Source organism: Vidua chalybeata, chromosome 5 (genome assembly GCF_026979565.1).
Source record: "Vidua chalybeata isolate OUT-0048 chromosome 5, bVidCha1 merged haplotype, whole genome shotgun sequence".
Lineage (NCBI taxonomy): Eukaryota > Metazoa > Chordata > Aves > Passeriformes > Viduidae > Vidua > Vidua chalybeata.
The window spans coordinates 9,328,520-9,354,276 of NC_071534.1; the positions used below are offsets into that span (position 1 = coordinate 9,328,520).

The 25,757-nt window shown below is 42.8% G+C and overlaps 1 protein-coding gene across 1 annotated transcript in view; it reads right to left on the reverse strand.

The window, feature by feature from the left end:
• The window catches only part of ST8SIA1 (ST8 alpha-N-acetyl-neuraminide alpha-2,8-sialyltransferase 1), a 97,216-nt gene that overhangs the window by 51,265 nt on the left and 20,194 nt on the right, over positions 1-25,757 (reverse strand). The window contains exon 2 of the mRNA XM_053942980.1: positions 20,635-20,779. Coding sequence (XP_053798955.1) covers positions 20,635-20,779 — 145 coding nt within the window. The remainder of the gene's footprint in view (positions 1-20,634; positions 20,780-25,757) is intronic.

A 25,757-nucleotide genomic window follows, 5' to 3' on the forward strand; every position in this document is an offset into this window, starting at 1 on the left:
CTGACACACAAGACTTGAAAAGCAAATAACAGTACACCAAGAGAACACCACAAAGACTTTCAAGGACTGGACATCAGGCAATGGTACAGGTCTGCATTTAGAACACTTTCTTCAGGGCAGTCTTTCTGCAGAGAAGTAGAGCCAAGGTTAAAAGCCCTTGCTGGAAAGTCAGAAAGGAGGTCAGCAGCATCAAAGGATTTGCACATAATGAGTGACTACCAACGCGTTTTAAAAGCCATGCTTACCAAATAAGGAAGCAATTAGAGGGAAGTGCAGTGCCATGCAATGTCATGTCTAAAGGTTATGAAAACAGAAGTTTAGAAGGCTAAGGAGGTATGGGGGAATAACTACTGCAATTACAGAACCAATGAAGTTTCCATTAGCTATTTATTTTTCTGGTAATGAAAACAAAATGCCTTAAAATGTATTTTCACATAGTGGCACGAGAATAATTAATGAATAACTTATCATGACTGATTTGAATGAACAGCAGTCACTTCTACATCAATAATAAAACACTTAGCAACATAAGATTAAATGGGGAAAAGTGCCATTTCATTATATAAGGATATAGCTTCCCTAAGAAGCAATCTGAAAATGTCATTTTTTTGCAAGCTTACACGAAGCCTTGTCCAGAGAAGAGCAATAGAGTTGGAGAAGGGTCTGGAATACAAGTCCTGTGAGGAGCAGCTGAGGGAGCTGGGGGTGCTTAGCCTGGAGAAGGGAGGCTCAGGGGGAGCCTTCTGATTCTTCCCAAGTACCTGAAAGGAGGATGCAGCCAGGTGGGGGTCAGGCTTTGCTCCAGGTAATAAGCAACAGGACAAGAGGAAATGGCCTCAAGCTGTGCCAGGGAAGGTTCAGGTTGGGCATCAGGATGAATTTCTTCACTGAAGGGTTTGCCAGGCACTAGAATGGGCTGCCCAGGCAGGTGGGGGAATCACCATCCTTAAAGTGTGTCCAAGAAACACCTGGATGTGGCACTCAGTACTCTGGTCTAGCTGACAAAGTGGAAATCATTCAAAGATTGGGATCCATGCTCCGGGAGGTATTTTCCAATCTAAACAATCCTGTGATTCTGTGACAGTACTTTTGGGGCCCAATCCCCTACTGAGAGTGCAGCCAACCAGTGCAGGCCTGAGGGACCCAACCCAAGACCAAGACTGCACAACTGCGCTTTAGGATCTGAAATCTGACTTGACACAAAAGCCTTTCCTCACTGACTCGGCGCTTCCCTTGCTTTCAGCACCAGGGAATTCACATGACCCAGCGCACCTCCTGCTCCAGCCAGGGCCACCTGGTCACTCCCTGGGTGCTGTTTGTTACGTGTCAGGACCCTGGACAGCTCTGGGATCCTCTGGGGCCCGGCTCTCCCCGCCAGGTGTAGCTACATCCCCGGAGGAAAGAGCCTAACACAAATGCTGTGCCACCCTCTGCTCGAGGCTGCAATTTGGAGAAGACAAGGAAAAGTTTCAATAAACTGCAACTCTCTTCTGCCAGCTGAACAAACAGCCATGGAAATAAAGTTCCAGATTGAATTTCTCCACAGAAAGGTGGTTAAGCACTGGAATGGACTGCCCAGGGAGGTAGGTGGTGGAGTCACCATCCCTGGAGGTGTTCAAGAAATTACTCAGTGCTATGCTTGAATTGATAAGGTGGTGATTGGTCAAAGGTTGGACTTGATGACCTTGGAAGTCTTTTCCAACCTTAATGATTCCATGGTTCAGTGAAATCACAGTAGCTGCTAGGACACCATATTATTTTGTTATTTTTAAGGTATTGTCAGACCCAGCAAGTAGGTTTTGTGCTTCCTATCAAGCTAAAACCAATTTTATTTTTCACTTAAAGCAATTCCCAAACCTGCTGCAAATCCAGGGCAAACTAATGAAAATCCAGAGCAGCAGGAAGCTGTTAACACGATGGGAATGGATTGAATACTCCCTGAGTAATAAGCACTACACAACAGCAAGCTCCTTGAGCCTAGAGCCTTTCCCTCCACTTTGTTTTTGGGGCCTACTTCAGCCCCAGTTTAATGGCCAGGCTGAGGAGGGACAGCTTCCTATCAGCAAACATTGAGCCTTGTGACCGGGAAGAGGATGGGGTAAAAGAGCAAACAGCTTGGAGTGTACCAGCAGGGAATAGCTGAGTCCCCAGCAGGGATGAGAAGTCATTAATTAGGCTCATGCTGAACCCACTCTCAGTACTTGCTAACATGTAACACTAACACTCAAACATGATGGCTGCAGTTTCCATGCAGCATTTCCAAAGATATCCTTAGGCCAGACCTGTTTCTCTGGCTGAGAAAATTACTCCATTCTGCCTCTTATACTCACTCTGCTGCTTTACTTTTCATCCTTTTACCAAGATATGTCATATAAGAATTGTCATAACCTTTCACCTTTTGAAAACTGAGTTGTCTGATTTTGATACTCCCCAAAATTACGCTTCTAAATTTTCCTTTAGCTTTCTTTATTCACATGTTGGATCTCATGGAAGACAGCACAGGTTGGTTGTTGGCTTTTGATAAGAGATATATAAAATCATAGAATGGCCTGGGCTGAAAGAGACCTTAGAAGTCATCTTGTTTCAATACCTTTCACTAGCCCAGGTTACTCAGAGCCCCATCCAACCTGGCTTTGAACTCTTCCAGGGATGGGGCATCCACCCCTTCTCTGGGCACCCTCTGCCAGGGCCTCACCCCCCTCAGAGTGAAGACTTTCTTCCTAGTAGCCAATGTAAACCTACTATGTTAGTTGGAAGCCATTCCCTCCTGTCCTGTCCCTACATGCAACTGTGCCTCTGGGTTACATCTTCCCAAAGGATCACTAGGGTTTTTTTTTTTAGAGCTCTCTAAGTCAATTACAGAGAGATATTCAAGTGTTGCTGCTCTCCACACGTCTAGATAGCCTTTAAAGGGCAGGCAAAAATGATTGCAGAATGACTTTTTGACTGTTGTACAATATATTCTTTCTCAATATTCTTTCTCCAGCCAAAAAAAAAAAAAAAAAATCACACTTAGAGAAAATGTTTTTTCCCCTAGGCAAGAATCTCTTATAATACGACCTGTGATTAGAAAGTCAGATTTGGTTCTTTTCTCTTTTTTTGTATCAGTAGTAAAGATACTACACAAGTGGACTACCTAGGCCTTCCATTTTTGTCTTGGTCCTCTGACAATGCCATTCATGATGCCTAGAAACAGCAGATATTAGATCATCCCACTGCTAACAACCAAGTTAGCAACAATATGGTGCTCTTTTTTCCCCAGTAAATAAGATTTTAGTGACTCTAGAATACGCAGAGAACAAGCAGATTAAACAGATTCCTTTTAACAGCACCCCCTCTTGTAGTCTTACTTACATTTTCATACCTTTCAACATAGCTCTGTACTCTTTTCACCACAAACAAATGGGACTCTGTCTTGGACTGCCAGAGCCTACATATCCTCTTCTTTATCATTCAGCTTCTCCCTTTTGTCAGCAAAGCAATGGCACATTTGGGTGTTTCATGTCAGAGTTAAATCCCAAAGAGAAACCTTACCAGAACTTCTGAGTTTCATTGAGCTTTTGTAGGAAAATCTTGGAGGCCTGTGAAGTTTGTAATCTTTCATAAATCAAATCAAGATTCAACTGAAAAGTTTATGGATATTAATAAGTCAATGGCCTGACTTTTTCATTCATGAAATAGTTTAGTAGCAAAGCTTCCACTCAAGCAGTGAGAATTTTCAAGGTTTCATTAAGCCTGAGGAGGACACTTGTAGATACAACTGACTGGCAGACTCTGCACTCCAAATATTCCAGTGAAGAGGAGGTTGTTTTACAGCACTTTGCTAAAGATAAATTAGCAATGATTCTACATCAGAATTCAAAACGGGCAAGTCTTTCACAACGAGTTTGGCAAAGTGGTGGGTCACAGGCTACACGGTTTTGTTTAAATCACTCCTCCCACTCCTACTTAAAATTCAGACATTCAAACTCAATACATCAAAGAAATGCAAGAGCTCCACTGAACTTGCAGTAATTCACATGTACCAGGACTCCACACAGAACAAGCACAAACCCCACGTGTGTCAGAGCAGGAGCTCCACTCTGTCAGTCCGCCAAGGGTGGAAATTAAACATTCCCTCAGGAATTTCCCTCTCCAGCCCCACATACTGTGAATGCTGCTCATCCCAGGGTGCGGTCCAGGGAACAGCTCCTCAGCTTTGTATATTGGGTGAGTAAAAGGTGAAAAAAATCCCCTTTCCAAGAGCATTGAATAGGAGGATGCAAGGTTCCAGGCAGCCAGCACTCAGCACTTCTCCCTTTCTCCCAGCTGCCACACGCAACCTATTCCAAAAATGAAGGCACACAGGCCGACAGACAAAAGAAAGGGGTTTTTTTTGGTCTGTCTGTGACAGAACAGGTCTGTCCAGAAGGACAGACATGTAAGGCAAAAACTCATACCATAGTCAGATAAAACTCCCCTGTAGTTCCTAACATGAAGCATGTGTTCGTATGAAGAAATATCAAGCCCTGACATGGGAGTGTTTTCAACAGAGATTTCCTTGGTAGATAGAATATTTTCAGTTACTTCCAAAGTGCTGAATGATGTAATGGTATATTCCTATGCATCACAAACATACATCTACAAAGGGAGGCTACAGCAACAAAAATGCAATTAAGAGACCATAACAGCAATAAACAGAGAAAACAACAAACTCCAAACATGAATGAAATAAATACTGCCATGATTTTGTAATAAATATATGAGAAGAGCAAGTGCTCACTGCTGACCCAGCAGATGAGGTAATAGCCTACACAGCTGATTGGGCAACCCTGAATTCATTTTCTCTAAACACTGTTGTAATTTATATCCATTTTCACAGCCACAGCGGTGCCTTAAAGAACCTAAAGCACAAGAGTAAAGCTCAGTCATTCAATTAACAGCCCAAGCAGCTATGAGGATAGAAATTAAACTTATTTTCTCCATAAAAATCTGTAATTTCTACAGTGAATTTTAAATTTGAGATAGTCTATGTATGAATTTCAAATGGAGGATAATTTAGGCTAGCATTTCTCAGCATTCTGACTACAATCCAGATGTGTGGTATATTTAATTTCTGTTTTGATTGTTCATGGCTTTCCAGGATTTGGCCTGGGATATGATCTCCCAGCAGCCTTTTCATGGCACTCTAAGCACAGAATTCCAAACCCCAGAGAACCTACAGGCTGCAACACAGCCTCAACTGCATCTGCTTTATTTTCTGTTACTTCCCTCAAATCAGTGTTTCCCTCCTCCATCCAAATGAAATGACTGCAAGTCCCAAAAGAGTGGGAAGAATATCAAAGTACAGCGTAAATTGCTCTTAACACACCAGCAAAGTAAAAAATAATTTTCACTCAGCTCATCATTTTTGCAGAGACAGCTTTTTTATCCCTCGAATAAGTAGCTAGACATCCACTGAAGGTGAAACAAAGACATGGCAATCAAAAGACAAATTTTAAAGTAAAACCTGCAGTTTTTAAATTTACTCTGACAGGAATTTGGAGTGCACTGCAAATTAAGCGGTAGTTAGGCATATGTTAGTGGAAGGAAGAAGACTCTGAAAGCATAATTTCAGAGAAAATGCTTTTTGAAAGACCATGAATTCTGGTGGAAAGGCTACTTATCAAAGCCAAACATGTATCTTGCACATTTTTGCAAACTGTACTTTACTTAACTTCTTTGAAAGCACAACAGGGTATTAACATATTTGCCAGAAGATGGAAGAAACTTCCTAAATTTACAGGGAAAAGGGCTATGAAGTGACTGACTTGGATTGCTGCCAACTCAGGAATCCTGCACAACTTAACGCTTTCCATATTTATTCAAGTTTTAAGGTGATTTCAAAAATGAACCCCACCTGACCCGCTAAGGAGATATTTAACAAAATAATTTTCCAGGGTTCCAAAACCTTGCTCTGTAGAGCATTAAAATAACATCAAACTGACTTGAAAATTCCACAGACAAATGTCATCACAACATGCTGATTGAGAATGCAACCAGGGTATTTCTGTGATCTGAAAAGCTCAAAACAGCACAAAGAAACACATGGAGGGAGCAAAGGAAAACATAATAGCACAATAATTTAGGATGGAAAAGACCTCCAAGGTCATCAAGTGCAACCTTTGAGCCATCACAAGCTTGTCAACTAACCCAGGGTACTGAGTGTCACATCCAGCTGTTTCTTGGACTCCTGCAGGGCTGTGACTCCACCACACTCTTTACCATCTCAGGTCCTTTCACCACTAAATTTTACTGGATAAGACTAGAAGCAGCTGTGGCTTAGATCAGGCAAATACAGAACATACCCAAATCCTCATACAGGTACTTAAAACCTCAAAGAACTGTGCACTTTTTCCTTCAGATATGACAAATCAAACCTATAATGCCCACTGTATAACCTAATTCCACTGGAGTTCTGCTCCAGGTTACAGATTCACAGCCTGGCTGAAGAAGGAATCCCTTCAGTGGTCACCTGGTCCCACCTCCTTGCTCAAGCAGGACCATGCCAGAGCCCATGGCACAGGGTGGTGTCCCAATGGTTCTGGGATATCAGCACTGAAGGGGCTCCACAGCCTCCCTGGACAGTCCTGGTCACTGCAGGTTGTGAGGAAGTTCTTACATTCAGGTGGAACCTCCTGGGATCAGTCCCTGCCCGTTCCTCCGGTGCCATTGCTGGGCCCCCGGAGCAGAGCCTGGGCCCTGCTCGGAGCCCTCCCTGCACACAGGGACACCCAGGCCTGAGGGCCCCTCTCAGCTGGGGCTCCTCTCGAGGCTGGACAGCCCCAGCTCCCTCAGCCTTTCCTCATCAGAGAGATACTCCAGTCCCTAAATCATCTTTGTTGCCCTCCAGGAGCACCATGTCTCTCCTGTCCAGAGGAGCCCAGAGCTGGACACAGCACTGAGGAGACCCTCACCAGGGCTGAGCAGAATCACTCCCTGACCTGCTGGCACTGCTCTTCCCAATGCACCCCAGGACACCATTGCCTTTCTTCTCCTCCATTGCCTGTCCTCCTCCTGGACAGCCTTTGGTCCACCAGGACCCCAGGTCCTTCTCTGCAGAGCTGCTCTCCAGCAGGCCATCCCTAGCCTGTGCTGGTGCTGCTCCTCCCCAGGTGCAGGAGCCTGCATTTGCCTTTGTTGAATTTTAGACAGTTGTTCCCTGCCCATCCCTCCAGCCTGTTGAGGTCCTTCTGAAGGGCTGGGGATCTCCTCCCAGCTCTGTGTCACCAGTGAACCTGCAGAGTAAGCAAACTCAGATTCTGCTCATCCCTCGGGCAACTGCTTGCTACCCCAACCACAGAAGAGAAGTGAAACCTGTCTCCTAGGATCTGCAGAGAAGGAGTACCCTGCAAGAGACAAGCATATATTTTTTATAAAAGCACCTTGCTTTTATTAAAAAATACTACCTCTCCAGACAATGGTTGTTTTATCTGTGTTCCTATACCTTCAAAGCCACAACAGAGCTATCAGAATAACATGAGAACAGTATTTCAGTGTTACTACAGGGAGAAAAAAAAGCCATCTAGACAACAAAAGAATAGGCAGCAGCAAAGCAACTGCAGCTCCTGCCTACACCAGTGATGAGCAAATAATTTTACAGTTCAGAAACTAACCAGGAAAATAGGTTCTTTTCTAGAACCCTTTGAATTTCACTCTAGGTGTGCAGATTACTCTGGTATTGGACTAATGGAGTAGTACCTCCATGGAAGGGGGCTGTCTGTCTTTGTGCAGGATTCCTATGCCCACAGCAGGATAAAAAACAGAGGTGCCAGAAGTGCTACACTCTGGGAAACAGGAGCAAAATGGAGTCTGTGCTCCTTGCCTGCATCCCTGCAGTGACTCTGTCTCTGAGGTCTGTGCTAAGCTGCAGAGACTGCAGACAGCAGCCCAGAAAGCACTGCTGGGGAGTCAACTGATCTCCTAACTGTGAGTAGAAGGCCAGCTAGAAAGACACACTGATGAAGACTGAGGAATAGCAGCAGTAGGTGGGGAAACCTGGGGGCTACCTAGGAGGGAGTGCAGAGACAAAAGTGTGGTGAGAAAAGCAGGATAAAGAACTGAAGCAGCAGACCCGGGAGCTGTCATCGTTCTCCACCAGAGAAGGGGACACTGATCCAAAGGAATACTGAGGGTAGCAGGTGTCCTTGACAAAAGCCAGCACAAAAGTACACTGGAATGAGAGAGTTTTGAAAAAAAATACCAATTTCCTCTCACCCTCTTACCTATAACAGAATTAACCACAAATATACCTTTAGGAGAATGTACATACTAGTTCATCTTACTTCTGTATTACTGAAATACCTGTTGCTATCAACAAAAGGTGTATTTACTGTTGTTCTACAATATTACCCCCTCTCAGTCAGACACCAGCTCCAAGTTCAGCTCAGGCATGGAAAGATCCATCTGACAGGCCAGAGTTTTGCTCTTGCAGATTTAAAGACCAAGTGTCTATTAGGAGAACTTCTGTAATCAAGACCTCAGTGAGGTCTCTTGGCAAATCAGGTTTGATTTTGATCTGTCTTTTGCATTGTTATCTCCATGGAGAAGTAAGGGTAGCAGAGTCATGTAGAACATTTGCCCTTGACAAATGTATGACAAAAACCCAATTCAGCTGGTGACACTATTTAGGAGCAGGGCAACTTAGAGCCCAACCTGCTTTTCTGCAGCTGGAGATGCTCTGAAGGAATGAAAACTTAGTTTTATCTTCCCACTGATGAGCTAAGTGAGATATGAAAAGAAGCAGCTCTGCTGAATAAAAAAGGTAGCATTTTTGCAAGCTCACATATCTGTAAATATCTGTGTGTTAAATGACTTGACAGAGCTGTTCCATCAGATGCCCTGCACTGCAGCTCCCCTCAGCACCACCAGTCCAGAGTGGGTACCAGCCATCACACTGAGGTCCCTGCCACGTCGAGCTGGCATCTCAGGTCACCTTACCCTGGGCAAATATTACCCTCAACAAGAGCTGGCAGAGCGAATGAAGTGCAGTGTTCCATAAAGCAGAGAGCCAGCAGTGCTCACAGGAAGGGGAAAGAAAATATAGCAGGGACATAGTTATTAACATGCATTTTACAAACCAAATGAGTGTGAAAATCAAGTTTATATGGTTAGCAAGAGTAATATTGCATGGAGGTAACTGGCATATCAAACTTTAGAGGAAAAAGGGAACAGGAAAAATGGGAAAAGGGCCAAAAGCTTATATTTAAAAGAATAAAACCAGGTGTTATATCTTGCATAGCTAATTACTGTGAATGAGGAGTTCCTTGCAGGATCAAAATGCTAATAATGAAGCAAGAAGGATCTAATTTACATTGGAGTAGACCCATGCTGAACACTTTCTAACTTTGCCTCTACGTTTTTTCACCTCTGATGAACAAAGACCCTTTGAAAGCACAAAAAGCAAGTTTCTGGTCTACTAGGAAATGTTATTTATTTTGTAGGCTTCACATATTTATTTTGTAGGCTTCACAGCAGGCTTCAGCAAAGTACACAGCCTTACAAGTGCTCAGTGGGAGCACATATCAAACTTTAGAGAGAAACCAACATTGCTAATTTTCACTAGATAGGTTTTTTTCCTTACAACTTCCTTATCTCTCAGAGGGTCCATTCTCAAACAAACAGATATTCGACATGAAATTCACAAAACATAGGGACTACCTTGGCACCATAACAACAATCTGGTGTAAATGCACACCTGACCATGGTAGTATCTGATTGTATTTTAAGAAAGTAACATAGAATCAGAGAATAGTTTGGGTTGGAAAGGACCTTAAAGATTATCGAGTTCCAAGCCCCTGCCATGGGCAGGGACACTTTCCAGGAGACCAGGCTGCTCAGAGCCCCATTCTTAAATGGTGGAATCCCATATCCCAGGGATGGGATATGCAGAACTTCTGTTTCAATGCCTCCCCTCCCTCATGGTAAAGATTTTTTTCCTAATATCCCATCCAAACCCACTCTCTGTCAGTGTGAAGCCATTCCCCTTGTCCTGTCAGTCCAGGCCCTTGTAAATAGTCTCTCTCCACCTTTCTTGTAGGCTCTCTTCAGGCACTGGAAGGCCACCATGAGGTCACCCCAAAGCCTTCCCTTCTCCAGGCTGAACAATTCCAATTCTCCCTGCTTTCCTCACAGCAGAGCTGCTCCATCCCTGTAATCAACTTTGGTGTTTCTCCTCTGGACTCACTCCAACAGGTCCATGTCCTTGCCATGAAGGAATCCTCCTTCAGTCAGACTAGACAAAGAGAACTAATTCACTACCTAAAAACAATGCCTAATAAAGGCAGAGAAACTGAGGAAAAGGAAAAGAAGGTATTTATTATCCAAGAAGCCACAATACCAAAATTATGAGTCCTTAGCAGAACTGCACTCAGCAAAAGATTACAGGGCTAAATCCTGGCTGTGCTGAAGTCAGCTGGAACACTTCTGTTGACTCAGAAGTATCCAGGCTTCACTTCCCCTATTTGACCACATATTTTATTATTCATTTTGCCACCACAGTTCTTTCTGTATTCATATACTGGCCTGAGTATCACAGGGGCTCTCTAGGTGTCTTCCTTTTTTTTTTTTTGTTCTTTTGTGTGAAGGAAAATGAATAGTGCTCCAGCATCTCTATCTGTTTACTGTGTGGGAAAAGGGGATTTTACAATATTTCTTCCCCAAAACTCTACCTGAGGAAACCCTCATTTTAATTTTCTCCAGAGGTCTTCAGGCATAGATTTACCTGTGCAGTAACACCATGCATCAAATTTGAACAACCGTGAAGGAATTGTTATAAAGAGCATCATACTTGTACAAGAATTATTTCTCTTTGGCTTTCTCATTTTGACTGGCAGAATATCGGATCACAGTACAGATCTCTGTAGCCTTTGCTTTTATTGTCTTTCACCTAAACTGTCTCCTATTGAGCCCAGTCCCAACACTTCAATTTGCAGCATTGCTCCACAGTACCAAGCTACACTGTGCATAGAATAATCAGCAACACTAAATACAAGCTTGTTCAAGCAGAAAGGTGACATTAAGCTCTGCTTTGGTACTGATGTGTTGTACCATTCCAAAGGATAAATCTGAGAATATATTTCTGAGGGCACCACACAGTTAATTGGCACATATTTTCCTTACAGACCATTAGAAAAACAAAAACATTCAGAAGTAAAAAAAAACTCCAACTATTTGAGTAAAAGACTTGTGGTTGTTCAGCCTAGAGAAAAAGACTGTAGGGAGACTTGATAGCAGTCATATGTGGAAAAGAGAAGAAAAAAACATCTCTTAACTTATAGCCAGGGGGAATTTCAAGTTAGATGCCAGGAAATGTATTCTGTGTATAAGGGCAGCAACTTACTAGATTGGACAGCCTAGTGGGTTGTGGAATTTCCATGAGGAAGCGGTAAAAATTATTAGATAAATATTCCTGAAAATCATGAAAGATGGTAGACTTAGATTAGATGTTAAAAAGAAATGGATCCTGGAACAGGATACTCAGAGAAGCTGTGGCTGCCCCACCCCGGCAGTGTTCAAGGCCAGGCTGGATGGAGCTCTGAACAACCAGGTCTGGTGGGAGGTGTCCCTGCCCATGGGGCATGAGGTGATTGTTAAGGTTCTTTCCAACCCAGACCATTCCAGTGTGCTGGCAGAGCTGCCAGCCATAGGGCAGAGGGCTCTGAGCATCCCCTGCAGACAATGGCTTGGCACAGGTTTCACTGTGATTCCACCATGAACTGGTGCTGCCTTGTGTTTTGCTGCAGCACTGCTTCGTTGTTGGGGTTTGACACTGGCCAAACACCAGGCACCCACAATAGCCACTCACCCTCCCCTGCCACAGCTGGGCAGAGGAGAGAAAAAAATTAATGACAGCTTCATGAGTTGAGCTTAAGCCATGGTCTTGGACTTCAAACCATCTGCAAAGCCAGGTGTGTTTTTATGAAAATTGCTCTTCACAACATACCCAGACTGGCACTGCCAACTGCCCCCAGTCCCAAATGCCCATGGTTGGCAGAAATCTCTAGGACAGTCTTTGAAAAAGAAATTATAGAAGAAAAATAAAGGCACTATTTCTGCACTGAAAAGAACTATTTCTTTCTGCACTTGGGATTCACAGTTATATTATGCAAGTCCAAATTCACTGGGCCATTAAATGTCAAATGTTGGCTCAGTTCATACCAATACTTTCAGTTTCCTTGCCTTTGCCTGCCACTACAGACTAACCCTTTGGCCACCACATTCCAAAGTCACCTCAGGTTGGTAGTGACTGGCCAGTAGACAATCTACAGTACAGATTTAATTGCTAGATTTCTCCTTAAATTACTCCAAAAGAGTATTAAGCTTTGTAGGTCAAGAAGGAGAAAGCAGCCTGGATTCCTGGTCTGAGCAAGCTGCACATCCGGGATTTATGAGTGTATCCTGATGGAAGAAAGGCACATTGTGTTATTTTCCCTGTCTCCAAAATGCCACTGGGAAGCCAGTGCCTCCTGCATGGGAATCATTCAGGTGATGAAAGTAGTTCCAGGAGAGAACCACAGCCCTTTCCCTCCACATTGTATCAGGTGATAAGGACTCCAAACCAATAATGCCTGGCTACATTTAGTTAATTTCTGAACTGTAATGCAGCAGAGCTCTCAGGTACAGGTACAGGTACAGCTGTGCTTACACTCCCCTGAAGCAAGAAGACAGAGGATTTCTTGAAAGTCACTACATTATCTTCCTACAAGATGTGTAACTTTGCTACCCCTTCTTAAAAACTTCAGCAGTGGCATAACCTTCCCTGACTTTGTCCAAGCCTGCAGACTCCACTAAGCCACACTCCCATCTGTGTTTAGGAATATGTGGGAGAAGGGGGGGACTGCACCTCTGCTACACAATAAATACCTTCTGAACATAACCTGGTATCCTGCTATAGTCCAGTAAAATTTACATGAGCCATATCAAGAAACTAAATGACAGCACAAAAAAAAAAAAAAAAGGTATGTAGCATTCCATAAATTCATACTCATTGTGCCAGGTGGTAAGAGCTGGGTACAAAATGGAGCCAAACCTAAGCCTCAAATACACCAGTACAGGTATTAAGCCTATTTTAAGGAGTATCTTACCAAAAAAGCCAACTACTGCAGAGAGAAAAAATTATGTAATGTGCTGATCACTGAATAATTCAAATATATAGTCACATACACAGTAAAATATCTTTAAATTGAACAAGATGAATTTTAATAACAAAATTCATAAATAAAATAAAGGCCAAGAGGTGGACAGCATATAAAGGATAAAGCTTTCTCAGGAAGCAAAGGTTGCACGGCACCTGTAGGTGGAAGTCTTGGTATAGAAACAAGTTCACTGCCAGAAAAACCTCTGCATGGAAGAACAATCTCCTTTTAGTATCTTATCAGGTATATACAACTACAATAAAGCAAACCTAACCATGTTGCCTTTGGACAGACTAGAACCCATCCTTATTTCTATTTTTATACCCCCAGCCAGGCAGCTCATATGCCCTGAAGTCACTTACAGCCATCACGAGTCTGGTGTCCCTGTAGCTTCTCATCTGCGCCCACTTGCTTTAATTATTCTTTTGCTTGCAACAGTTCCTGCTTCTAAAGCAGCAAGTTTATGTCCTCATAAAGCAGATGAACATTGACAAAAAAGCCCATAAAATTCCCAGGGCCTCTGTGTCCCTCTTTGCTTGCACTTCCCACTTCCTCTTCGAGTTCAGCCTTTTTGCTCTGTACTTTGCAGTCCCACAGAATAACATCTGTAGTGACTATTAGGTACTGTAAAAATGATCCTTCAGGGTGAACATTTCAGTTGTGCGGCCAATGAGCAGAAACATGAGCTCCTGTATTACCTAGGAAAGAGAGTGATGGATGCTCAGTCACTCTGGATTTGAAGCACAGAGGCTGAGTCAGGGCAGCCCATCCTCTCTGCCTGCGGGCCAAACCGACACTTGGCAGCCAGATCCAGTCCTTCCCTTTTCTCTGTTACATTTGGAAAGGTCAGCATCTCTTTATGTGTTTGCACCAACTGAGACAAAGCCTGTTTGGCCTTGCATTATTGCAGATAAACCCCACAAACACCAGGCTCACCCCAGGCAGCCTGGCTGGAGACATTCGGTGAGCCAGGCTGACCAAAGCCCACACCAACAGGGGACAGAAAGCAGCTCCTTGGTTCCACTCAGCTCACTTCCACAAAGGGCATGCTGCCCTTCCTTCATTTAATTACCTCAAACTAGACACATTCCAGATCAAGTTTCCCAGCACAAATTGGATTTTCACCATCAGATATGTTTGCACCTTGTCTCCAGGGAGCAGCTTCACAAACACTGTGGCCCTTCCTTAGCTGGCCAGCCAGAGTAGAGGATGCTCTGTTACAGCTTTCCTAACACAGCACACAAACTGCTCCAATTAAACAGCTCTTAATTAGTCAGGATGGAATCATAGTAAAGGTAGGGGTTTCCCTTAACTTAATATTAAGCCACATTTTTGTTTGGATCACCCTGATGCCAATGGCTAAAGATTATCCAGGACTGAAGGTGATGCCTTAAGTTTTAGCTTTCATATTATCCAGATTGTGTTCTGCATTCTGAACTTCATATGAAGTGTTAGCAGCTCTCCTCACAGCTCAGTCACACAAAACAATCCTTTTCTAGCCCAGACCAAGGATACCGCTGCAGCTTCAGGCCCAAAAAGTGCAAACAGCTGGGAACTGGGAAGAGCAAACTGGGAGGATGGGGCTGCACAACCTGGAGCTGGAATTGGACAATGAACCCCAATATGGAAATGGACCAAAACTTATAAAAGTGCAAAAACTCGTGACTCAGAGTCCATCTTGGGTGTACCCTCGGCCAGGCTCCTGTACTGCCCAAGGTGAGGCCTTTTGATAAATCTCTACTTTATTCCTTTAACTCTGTCCAGCCTCTATCCTAGGAAGCCTCACAAGGCACCAAAGGGAGGACTCATGCTCCAAAAGAGCACAATGTCAGGTCTCTACAGACAGTATTGCATCTCCCAGTTAATGAAAAGCACTGTATAATACAATTGCTTGAATAATAAAAAGTCTATCAGTTGCTTTCCCAAAACACAATTTCTATTTCACAGTATTTAAATACCTCTTCACCTTTTAATATACAATGTTTTCCACATTTCCAATAACTCATGTTTATCCCATTTTCATTTTGAGTCAATATATGTAGTCCAAATCAAGAACAGAGTTTGCATATTAATGTAGGCATGGGGAACAGGAAAAAAAAGAAAAAAAAGGGGCGAAAAGGGAAAGCGCCAAGAAATTTCCCCAAATCTTAACTAAATACAACTCAAAGGCACACAGGGAGGTACTATTTAGGCAGCAGAATTAATGGAAATACAAATTAAAGCTGAATAATAATAATAACAAGAATGTCTGTAGACCTAAAATTTACATCCATATCCAAGGCACCTAGAAAAACGATCACAAATGACAGCCAATATTTCACTGTATTTCTCCAAGCAGTTCTTAATTACAGAGCATTACTGAGAATAGAGTACACTGCTAGCAAAAAATTAACAGCACATCCAAAATCAACAGCAGGGGCAGTAATTCCTGCCTGCTGCCAACACTGCAGCCATCAGACCCTGGCCCACATTGCCTCAGGTGGTTTCCCATTTTACACACAGCTTTTGGATCACCTGGGTCTACAATCAGTCCAACAAAACAGAGTGTTTGCCCTAAGGAAGGTAACACTGTCCTCCTAGAGGGGTTGGCTTTCCTTACACAGCTCCAGCTCCCCATTCCAGCCTGGATCTGCATAGCAGCTCCAGCCAACCTGTCCTAGAGCCCACACCTCACCTTCTGCTGGAACCAAAAGGCCCTTGCCTTCCCCAGGATGGTCTTCCTGTTATTCTCAGCATGCAAAAAGGGAAAAAGTCTGCAGACTCTACACCAGACTCCCTTTCCACACCTGTATGACTATTTTCACACCTGATTTTTTTTCCCCTGAAATAATTACAAATTATTCTACTCGCTGCAGGCTGTAACTGTAAGAGCAGGGAATTTGCCTTGAAACAGCACCAGCAGGATGACAAAATCTCTGCCTAAACAAAAGATGTTGTGAGCAACCAAGAAAAACCAAATAAGCTCCCAAAATTTAACAGGTACCCTGAATGAAAAGCACAAATCACACAGCACAATCATCAAATAAATCACTGTTACCCAACACACCATTCAGAAAATGCAGAAAATGTCAGAGAATGTCACCATTTTACACTTACAATTAGAACAACTTATTCTCTGCCTTTATATTAATGGTGGGGATTTAAACTTGAAACAAATATTTGTATTATATGTGTGATTTGGAAAACATGATCTTTCTCCTGATCACAAAGTACCCAGAAACAGAAGCCACAATTTTCTTTTGTAGCTGGCAGTTATTTCCTTTGGATTTCTCCAACACCATTTGTGATGACTATTGATGAGAAGCTCAGTGCAAGTAGCCACTCTTGTAACTGACAGCTTCTGCAAGTGAAACTTTACAAGGGATTTGAGCAGCTGAGGAGCCATATTTTAGTAATTTAAAATAATTTACTGGTACCAAAAGTGTCTAACTGCTTAAGTGAAATACAATGAAACCATAATATTTTTTTCAATTGATAACTTTATTCTGCCAGATTAAAAAGTTAAAAGTTTCACTTCTGAAATGTATTCACTCATCTATCCTCAAAACAATACACAGAGTGAAAAGTTACATTTGATTTAACTGGGGTTTTTAACCTCTTGGGGGATGGAGAAAGGTGACCTCAGAGATTTACCTCAGTTCTTCCTTGCAACAGGCTTTTGCCAACAAGCACCAAAAAATCAGATACTTGCACAAAAAACTAACTATTGGGGTGAGCAGTTTTTTTCGCTCTAATGCTTAAAACTCTAAGGATGACAAAGATAGCATGGAGTGAAAAGTTATTTAAAAAAAAAAAAACACTTGAAACTGGGGCTTGGTGCATTCTCCAGCCCCAAGGCAGCTGAGTGTTGGCTCATGCTTGTCACACTTGGTTTTGAGCTGCATCCCAGCTGCTCCTGGGGTTACACCCTGCTTCCCCAGAGCAGCTCAAAACACCTGCAGGACCCTCTGGAGCCTGGCCTCACCATCCCAGCCCTGCCTGAGCCCAGGCCGTGGGAAGGGTCTGTCTGTGCATATCTGTCTGTCCATGCCACTAGGCTGTGGGAAGGGTCTGTCTGTCAATGTCTGTCTGTCCATGCCACCAGGCTGTGGGAAGGGTCTGTCTGTCAATGTCTGTCTGTCTGTGCCACCAGGCTGTGGGAAGGGTCTGTCTGTGAATGTCTGTCTGTCCGTGCCACCAGGCTGTGGGAAGGGTCTGGCTGTGAATGTCTGTGCCACCAAGGACTGCAGCCCTGGGCTCTCAGCAGCACACAGCTCTGTCCTGCTCAATCAAGGCCACAGTGGGGACAAGATGACTCCCAAGTCACCGGGGAGCTTTAGTGGCCAGCCTGGCTCCTCCTGGCTGTGAGCACTGACCGGCTTCTCCGCAGGGCAGAGACGGTGCAGTCAGTGCAACAGCTCATTCCTGCTCCCAAAAACTGCAATTCTCAGCATCAGGGGCTAAAAAACACAGAGGGGTGCACTAAGAGGAGCTGCTTGCAGGATCCGCAGTTACTAGTTCATGCAAAACCCTTCCACGTCAAATTTTGTCCTCATAAACTGAAATGGAGCACTGAATGACTATTTCCACATAAAGCTTTTCTCTTTTGCAAATTTCTCCCTTGGTGGTTCAAAAGCTTGAAAAAAGAAAAGGAATAATATAATCACTCAAAGTCTAAGGAAAAAAGAGGCAGCAACAGAGCTGATAAAAAGAAACACCAACAGCTGAAGTATTACCTTAAAAAAAAGTTAAAATGAAATGCTGTAACACCACCAAAACCTTTTAACCTTTTCACATCAAAGAAAAACTGAAAAACGAATGAAGTGATACTAAATTTATATTTTCATTAAATACATTTTTAGTGGAAAAGCACTCTGTCAGAAAATGTTGACCCAGCTAAAAGAATTTTATCTACAGACTGCTCAGAAGAAAAATTATTCTATTTAATATTGCTCACATTCAGAAATAAGTGACATTTTACATGTTAACTTTGGACATATTTATTTTTGTATAACAGGATATACAGCAAGTTCCCTATTTAGTTTTGAGTTACATTATCCTATAAGTTAGTCACTGGTTCAGGACTGAGAAATCTCCTGCAATCACCAAATTGCTCAAGCCCAGCAATGTGGATTGAGCCCTTTTTATTTATTACAGAGGAAATATTTTCTTTATTATGTCAACATAGCTGTGGCCCTTTACATTCCTGTTACATCCCCATGGCATTTCAGAATATTAACCATATTTTGTTAATTGTTTTAAGCTTCTGTATACTTTTGAATGGAATATTCATCTTCAGGAAAATTGCTTGCAAGCAAGCCAATAACACATCATTCTTCAAAGAAGGAGCCTGAAAAATTTAGGCAAGTTCTTATCTTGAAACAAAGAGAAGTAGAAAAATGAATTTAAAAATTTACTGCAAATAAATCCTCCTTGGCTTTTAAGCCTACCAGGATTTAGTCTGATAAAGGTCTACAAAATTCCTCTGGGCAAAATGCATGGGAATAACACATCAAATTAGAGGCAGTGGTACTTGCAAGGAAAGGAGCAGTAGTGAGCAGCACTTGTCAGAAACAAACTGCCCATCACCTCACTAAAGGGACAGCATTCCTGGGTTGGAACATGATGAAAATTCCCCTTTTCCACCACCAACTCTACAGCATCATCCACCTCCTCTGCAGCCTGCTCCTCAGCCTGGCAAGCCTCAGGACACTGAAGTCCCAGCTGCTTAGCCCATGTAAAGACTTCCCAGATCTTTACTCTTTATCTTTATTGATAAACTTTAAGGACAGGTCTTAGGGTCCTGGGGACCAGTGCAGTTACAAAGCCCCTGCTTTCTCTCTAACCTCTGTGAAGGAGCCCATCCAGCAAGTTGCCCTGTTCTGTGAGAGGTTTCAATAATAATAAAAAAATTGGTTTCAATAATAATAAAAAAAAAAAAAATAAAAAAAAAAAAACAAAAAAAAAAAAAAAAAAACCAAAAAAAAAAACCAACCACAAAAAAACCACCAAACTCAAATCTGAAATCCCAAACCCATCACAAACCAGTGACCTCCCTCTGCCAGCCCAGGTGGGGCTTTCCTGAAACCTTGGACAGGACACACACACTGATCACCTGCTGCTGCATCTTTGTGGTACAAAGTTCTGCCAAGGATCCTGGTGTTCTCCAATGAAGAGTGCAATAGAGCAGCAACAAATCACACTAATCATCATAAACAAAACTTACAGCCACTGCTCTGCAGCATGTCATGAACTCTCTATCAGTCTCCACAAGTTCAGTCCAGCTGGGACACCCCTTCCCAGCTGTACTGCAGGAAAAGCCCACTAGCCAGGCAGGTTTCAGCATCTGCTTGTTTGCTGAGCTAGGGGCAGGCTGAGGGGGCAGAGGTCCATCATCCAGCCCATGGCAGCAGGGACAAGTGACAAGATCGAGGACCTGGCACCCTGAGCAAGGCTCAGCTGTAACAGAGCTCCTCTGGGTCATGCCAACAGACAGGGGCTGCTTCCATCTCCTCTGCCCCACACTGCAGCTCCCTCTCACTCCTTTCTCCATCAAACTAAATTCATTCAAAGTAGTAGCTCTGGTTTTGACATCTAAAAACTACTTTTAAAAACCCTTAAAACCTCTTTGTTTCATTTGTGGGATGAAGTTAGCAAGTAAGAACTCTGCTACGCATTTAACTGAAACAGCAACAAATGAGAAGCCCTGTGTGAATGACTCAACACTGGGAGGCTGAATAAATCCCTATACCTTGAATTTGACAGGTTAAAGTAGCAGGTAAATCAATTAATACAGCCAGAGGTTCAGCTTTCTTTAAGTGTGTAGCCACATAAAGTATTTGTGTTCAACATACAGAATTCAATATAACAAATTCACTATTTAGTATCAGTTCCTGTATTAATTAAAAATACAAGAAGCAGCCTAGATCAGTATTACAAATTTCCAGCTCTCAAAAACCCTGCACTTAACCCAAAGCACCTTTGACAGACATTAACCAACTACTTCCAACTTTCAAAAACACAGCAAGAATCAACAAAGTCAAGCTGCTGGCTCCTCTTACTGGGCTTCCATTGTTTGCCACCAATAAACTTCATTAACTGGGAAGTAACTGGGGACACCTTCACACAAAGCTCTGTCCCATCCTGGCTACACAGGTCTGAACTGAAGCCATTGCAGGTGAGGGATCAGGCTCACAGTGACTGCAACTCCTGACTGAAATGCAGAAATCACCCTCTTGAATTAGCCAGAGACAAACTCTTTAGAAATCAAGACAGGTGACCCAATTTTCATCCCTTGTGTACATTCCAAAAAGCAGCCAGGGAAGTATTAACATTCATACAACCAAAATTTTCAGAATGTGGAAGTAAAAAAGCAGACTCTGTTTGGTATTGAGAAATGATACAATTTCTTGACGACCCTTTAGCCTATTCATACTAATTTGAATCATGTTACCATTTAGTATTTTAATACTTAAAATGAAAACAAAACATGGTTACTAACCTGTGGGAAGAGAGAGTAAGTTGCATTGTCAATTGTGACAGAATATAAAAATTCCCCGTCAAACCAGAGGTTCTTTCCCATGGGAGAATTCATCTTTGTCATAGCAAAGAGCTGCCCAGGGTCACAGCATTCTTCCAGCAGCTTCCTAGAGAAGGGAACAAAAGATTAAGGGCTATTAATTGGAGCCTTGTCACATCTTTGTTAATCATCACCCCTCACATCCGTGTTCCTGCTGCCCTCGGGTGCTCCCAAGCCACACTTCCCAGCCAGCAGATGAACCATGGCACTCTCTTTTTGCTTACAGAAGACCCAGAAAACCTGCTTTTATTTTAGAAAATCTTAGAAACAGAGAAAAAAAATTAGATCCAAGTTTTCATTCAGACTGACACAGAAACAAAACCAAGATTCAGCAAAAGAAACTCCATCCTATACAGCACATTTTAATGGGTAAAAAACTCGTCTCCAACACATGCAGAAATCAGATAAGCTCCTTTGAAAATTCAATCCAAGGTGCATAAACATTCAGTACCAAACATTATTTATTAAGTGCAGGCCTCCTAAAACCCCACAGTTCCATAGTTCGGCATGGAAATGTTGGCACCTCTCTTCAGTTACTGCATGTCCTTGTGCTACATTCCCAGCAGTATTAGAGCCTGCTTCCTAACTGAAGGGCAGCTTGAGTCATCCCAGTATGATGGATATATATAGAGAGAGTGGCTACACTCTTTAGTGTCCCTGCTGAAACTCCATATCCTCTTACTCCCTCATGTCCAAAAATACTTCTCAGTCTGAGTAGAAATTGGAGAGTTGGTGAGGTGGTTGAAGGTTATCCTGAAAAATTTGTACCACAGCAAACTCAGCAATTAATATCCTAAAACACAGAATGATGGAAAACTCTAAAGGTCCAGAATATCCTGTATTTCCAAAGCCTACATGGCCCTAGGTAGGGTGATGCTCATAGATGTACATAAAACACACACTGCAGAACTCCATCACTACAGTGTAATATTATGTTATCATATACATTCCCCATATATTCAAAAGGTAATCCCAAAGAGACTGGAACCATTTCCAGCAGCTGCACAGGAGCTGTAAGCAGAAAAACCTCGATTATTAGTGTCTACTAAAATGCTTGATATGGCTGTTCTCTTCTGCAAAAGAGGAGACTTTATTCAAAACCATAAAGTTATCAACAAAAAAATTTATATTTAAGCATTTTTTTAAGTTTTACTGCTACTTTTCATCTCTAAAATTTGGTATTTGAACACATTCTTTTTCCCTATCAAAAATTTGTTTTGCCATAAGTCCATAATTCTCTGCAAATGTGTGAGCATTATTTTTCAGACACACTTCAACTGAAGTAACAATAAGTTCCCAGCAACAACATCCCTCAGAATGTGGGAGAGTCCACAAGGCTGGAGATCCTCAAGACACAAGAGGACAAGCTGCTGCACATTCCCATCTGGGTCTGACTCCCACAGAAGGCTGGAACAGGTGATCATCTGAGGCCCCTTCCCAGCCAAGGCAGGTCTGTGGCTCTGGAGCTGACTGCTGGAGCTGCTTTATGTCCCTCTGAGCAGGACACAGCAACGTGCCAGCCAGAGCAGCAATTCCCATTCCAAGAACACCAATGGCTTCATCCATTACCACCAAGGAAAGGCTTCACATCACCCTCCTGCTGATGCCCAAAAAAGACCTTCACCACAGAACTGTGCAAAACAAATTACAGGAAATTCAAAATACCTCACTGAATAACCTTTGCAAAACAGGCATGGAACACTGTCGCAAACACAGGATTTGATAGTGGAGATTTTTCTGGCTGTGAACAAACCAGTTTACAGATTTTGGAAAATTATTTCTCTCTCTCAAGTGGAAAGAAAATAATTCTGCATATTTTTCTACCCCCACAGCAACTCTTTCAAAAAATGTAAATTAATCCAAGATCAGCTGGAGCCATTTGTTACAAAACCATATAACACAATTAAAATTTTCCAGTGAAATTCTGCTACTCACACCTCCTCTGGAAGTCTGGTCTGAGCAAAAAGCACAAAGAAATCCCCAAATAACTTAGTGGGAAATTATCTAGGGAATGTTTTACATTAATGAATCTTTTCTTAGCCAGGGTAGACTGAAGAGCTAAGGAACAGCTCTTCGTACAAGTCCCACCCTATTTATTAGGTGAGATATACATCGCTACTCCTTCCCATCCCCAACAAACACCTCCTTCCAACTCCCATTGAGTGCTTCATTAATAAACCTATTATGAAAAGCAGTAGGGGTCTCCTGGAAGGGCCACAAATAAGCAGGCCACTCATTCAAGAATGAAGCTGTGTGTATGAACATAAAAATCCTGTGCACTCGTATGTGCTCTCCACCAGAAAGGAATAATTTATTAAAAGTCTCTTTCTGATCCAAATCCCAATATCACAAAGCAAGAAAAGCTTCATAGGAAAATGTTCATTGAAAAGCAGAATGGATTCAAATACAAACCTATACTAGGATACTTTGCAGGATCAGGGAGACTGAACTATCTGCTGAGCTTGATTAAAATGTACAGCACAAATGTTATTATAGAATTTGCAGAACTACATCAGATTTCAGCCAGCAATCTCAGCTCACTGCAAGCATTCCTTCACTTGCAGGACATACACAATATGCTTTTGATTCACAGTTCTCTCCAGTTCAGGGAAAACCTGTATGTGAGAGGACTTAATATTGGGATTGAAAAGGCAATGGGGACCCTCAGATCCAAGAGCACTTAGGGGACGAAACCCAGCTTGTGAGAGAAGCAGGAGAAATGTTCCTTGGAGAATCTCACTTCAAGCCCCTCAGATTTCAGCTGTAATTGGGCACCAGGCAGGTCATTAAGCAAAAGGCAGCCTCAGCACTGAGGTCTTAACCTGAATCCATTCACAAAACTTTCATAAAATTCCCAAACTACTTATTCTTCAACTTAAGGTAACAACCTTTGCAGTCTGATTTCAGCTTGCAGACAGTTAATGCTTAACTGCACCCTGGTTTGACTCAAGTCCCAGTCAGTAATGACACAGGAGCTATTTTGAACATCCCAAATGCAGCAGATATAGTATCTAAAATTCCATGGCACAAATTGTCAGCCAGGAGGTCACAGTTCTTTAGCTGTCTCTTCTCTGCAGATGGGGGGTCCTGCCCCCCCAGCTGGGCACCATTTCTCCAGCTGCCTTGGGATGCTGTCCTGCATGGAGCCTGTAAGCACCACCAGCACTGTGCAAGGCAGGGGGAGCAAAGTTCTTCCTCTCAGCTTTTCCCTTTTAAATCCATGCAAATGAAATGCACTGCCTTCATGTGAAAAAGACCAAAAGACCAGATTGATGGGGAGCCACCTGGGCAGCAGCAAGAAGAAGGCACCTTCAAAAAGATTCTACAGGGAAATGGTGGAGTCACCACAGCTGGAAGTGCTCAAAAAAACAAGGATGATCCAGAGCACATGGATGGGCAGCTCCTGCGGGTCCCAGTAAATGCCAGCAGTGAACAAGGGCATTGATTCAACCATTGCACAAAAACCTTAACATGAGACTTATTATTTCATTACAGTATGGCTTTAATGGAGTGTTAAAATAATGACTGAGGCTCACATCCAAGTCTGTGACAAAAATAATTTGTGAAGTGAATTGCTTTAGTCAGAGTCTGCTCCACTGCCTGGATTTAGGTGGCATCATGCTAACCTCGATCGGGTGACTGCAAAGCAGAGCAGGATCTGACAGCACAGCCTGACACAAACCTTCCCTTTACATGGCAGTTCCCATCTGCCTCAACTTCCCTTGGTTTGCTTTGGGATCAAATGACTGTGAAGGCCCAGAAAAAAACAGTATCTGGCTTTGGAGTTTTGGTTGGTATCAAGACTAAACCATCGGGCTTCACTCACAAGCAGGGTTTTGTGCAGCTGCTGGAATCCAGAGCAGAGGTGGTCGCTTGGGTTCACTAGGGAAGAGTTGCACAGATCCATTTCACTGCAATTTATTAATTGTTTCCATCTACATACTCCCCAACAGAGGCAGGAAGACCTACCAAGGGCCTCATGCAGTCCTCTACTAAATCAACACCTATTTCACAGCATGCGCCTCCCCTACTGGAAATACTTCAGGGACTAAAGTCAATAGTGGCTCTGAAACACATCTGGCTTGACCACCTCCAACAGTCTCAAAATCTAATCCTGAAATTCTCCTCATTATGTGTTTGGTGTAATGTTTCCATAAGAATAACACATCCCCATGTTTTTGCAAGAAGTTTTGGTGGCAGGGGAGAAGCAAAAATCACTGCTTAATAATATCTTGGTGTATTGTCTTTAGAAACTCTGGTCAGAGCCTGATTTTTTGGCACTTCAGGTTTTGGCTGTTTTTAAAATTATTTTTCCTCCCTCCTTTAAGAGATCTTTAAAGGAGGCTGCTGAAATTTCAACCTCCCCTCTGATGAGCAAAAATGTTGGAGTTTCCTGAATTTCTTGCTATGAACAAAGCTTTTTTACTCTTTCCAAAATTCCTGTGGCTATTCTCTCTTTTTCAAGATCCACCCCTAAATATTTTATTATAAATAAAGCCTGGAAATATTATTTCTAGGGTAGCTACCCCCTACTAACTCCAGGGACAAACTGACCTCTCATTACTCACATATCCCACGACATTCAAGAGCAGACCAAAAATCTAGGCTCAAATCCCATCTCCCAGAGTAGGCAGCAGCCACTGGCTGCAGCTGTAAGAGAGTCCTCTCAAACACCACATAATGACCATTTCTCCAGCCATTTTTTGCTCCAAGCTGGCAGTCCAGGAATTTTATGGCCCTACAGAATTCTACAAAGCCATTCTGTAACAGTAAAATCACTGGTTCTGCTACAATTACTGAGCTTGGACCTGCAGCTGACATTTGGCTTCTCAGTATTCTCTGAAAACATTGTTGGGTTTGGTCACACACACCGAATTTCTCTTTCCTAAAATTCTCTTTTCCTAAAAAGCCCAATCAAATCCTTGCAACTGGGGATTAGCTTGAAGAATTCACTGATGCTTTGAGGTTTTCATGGTGTTTAAAGCACCTTACTACTCCAAACTCTGATGCCTTCCAAAAGGTAAAATCTGAGCTGTCAGTCACTG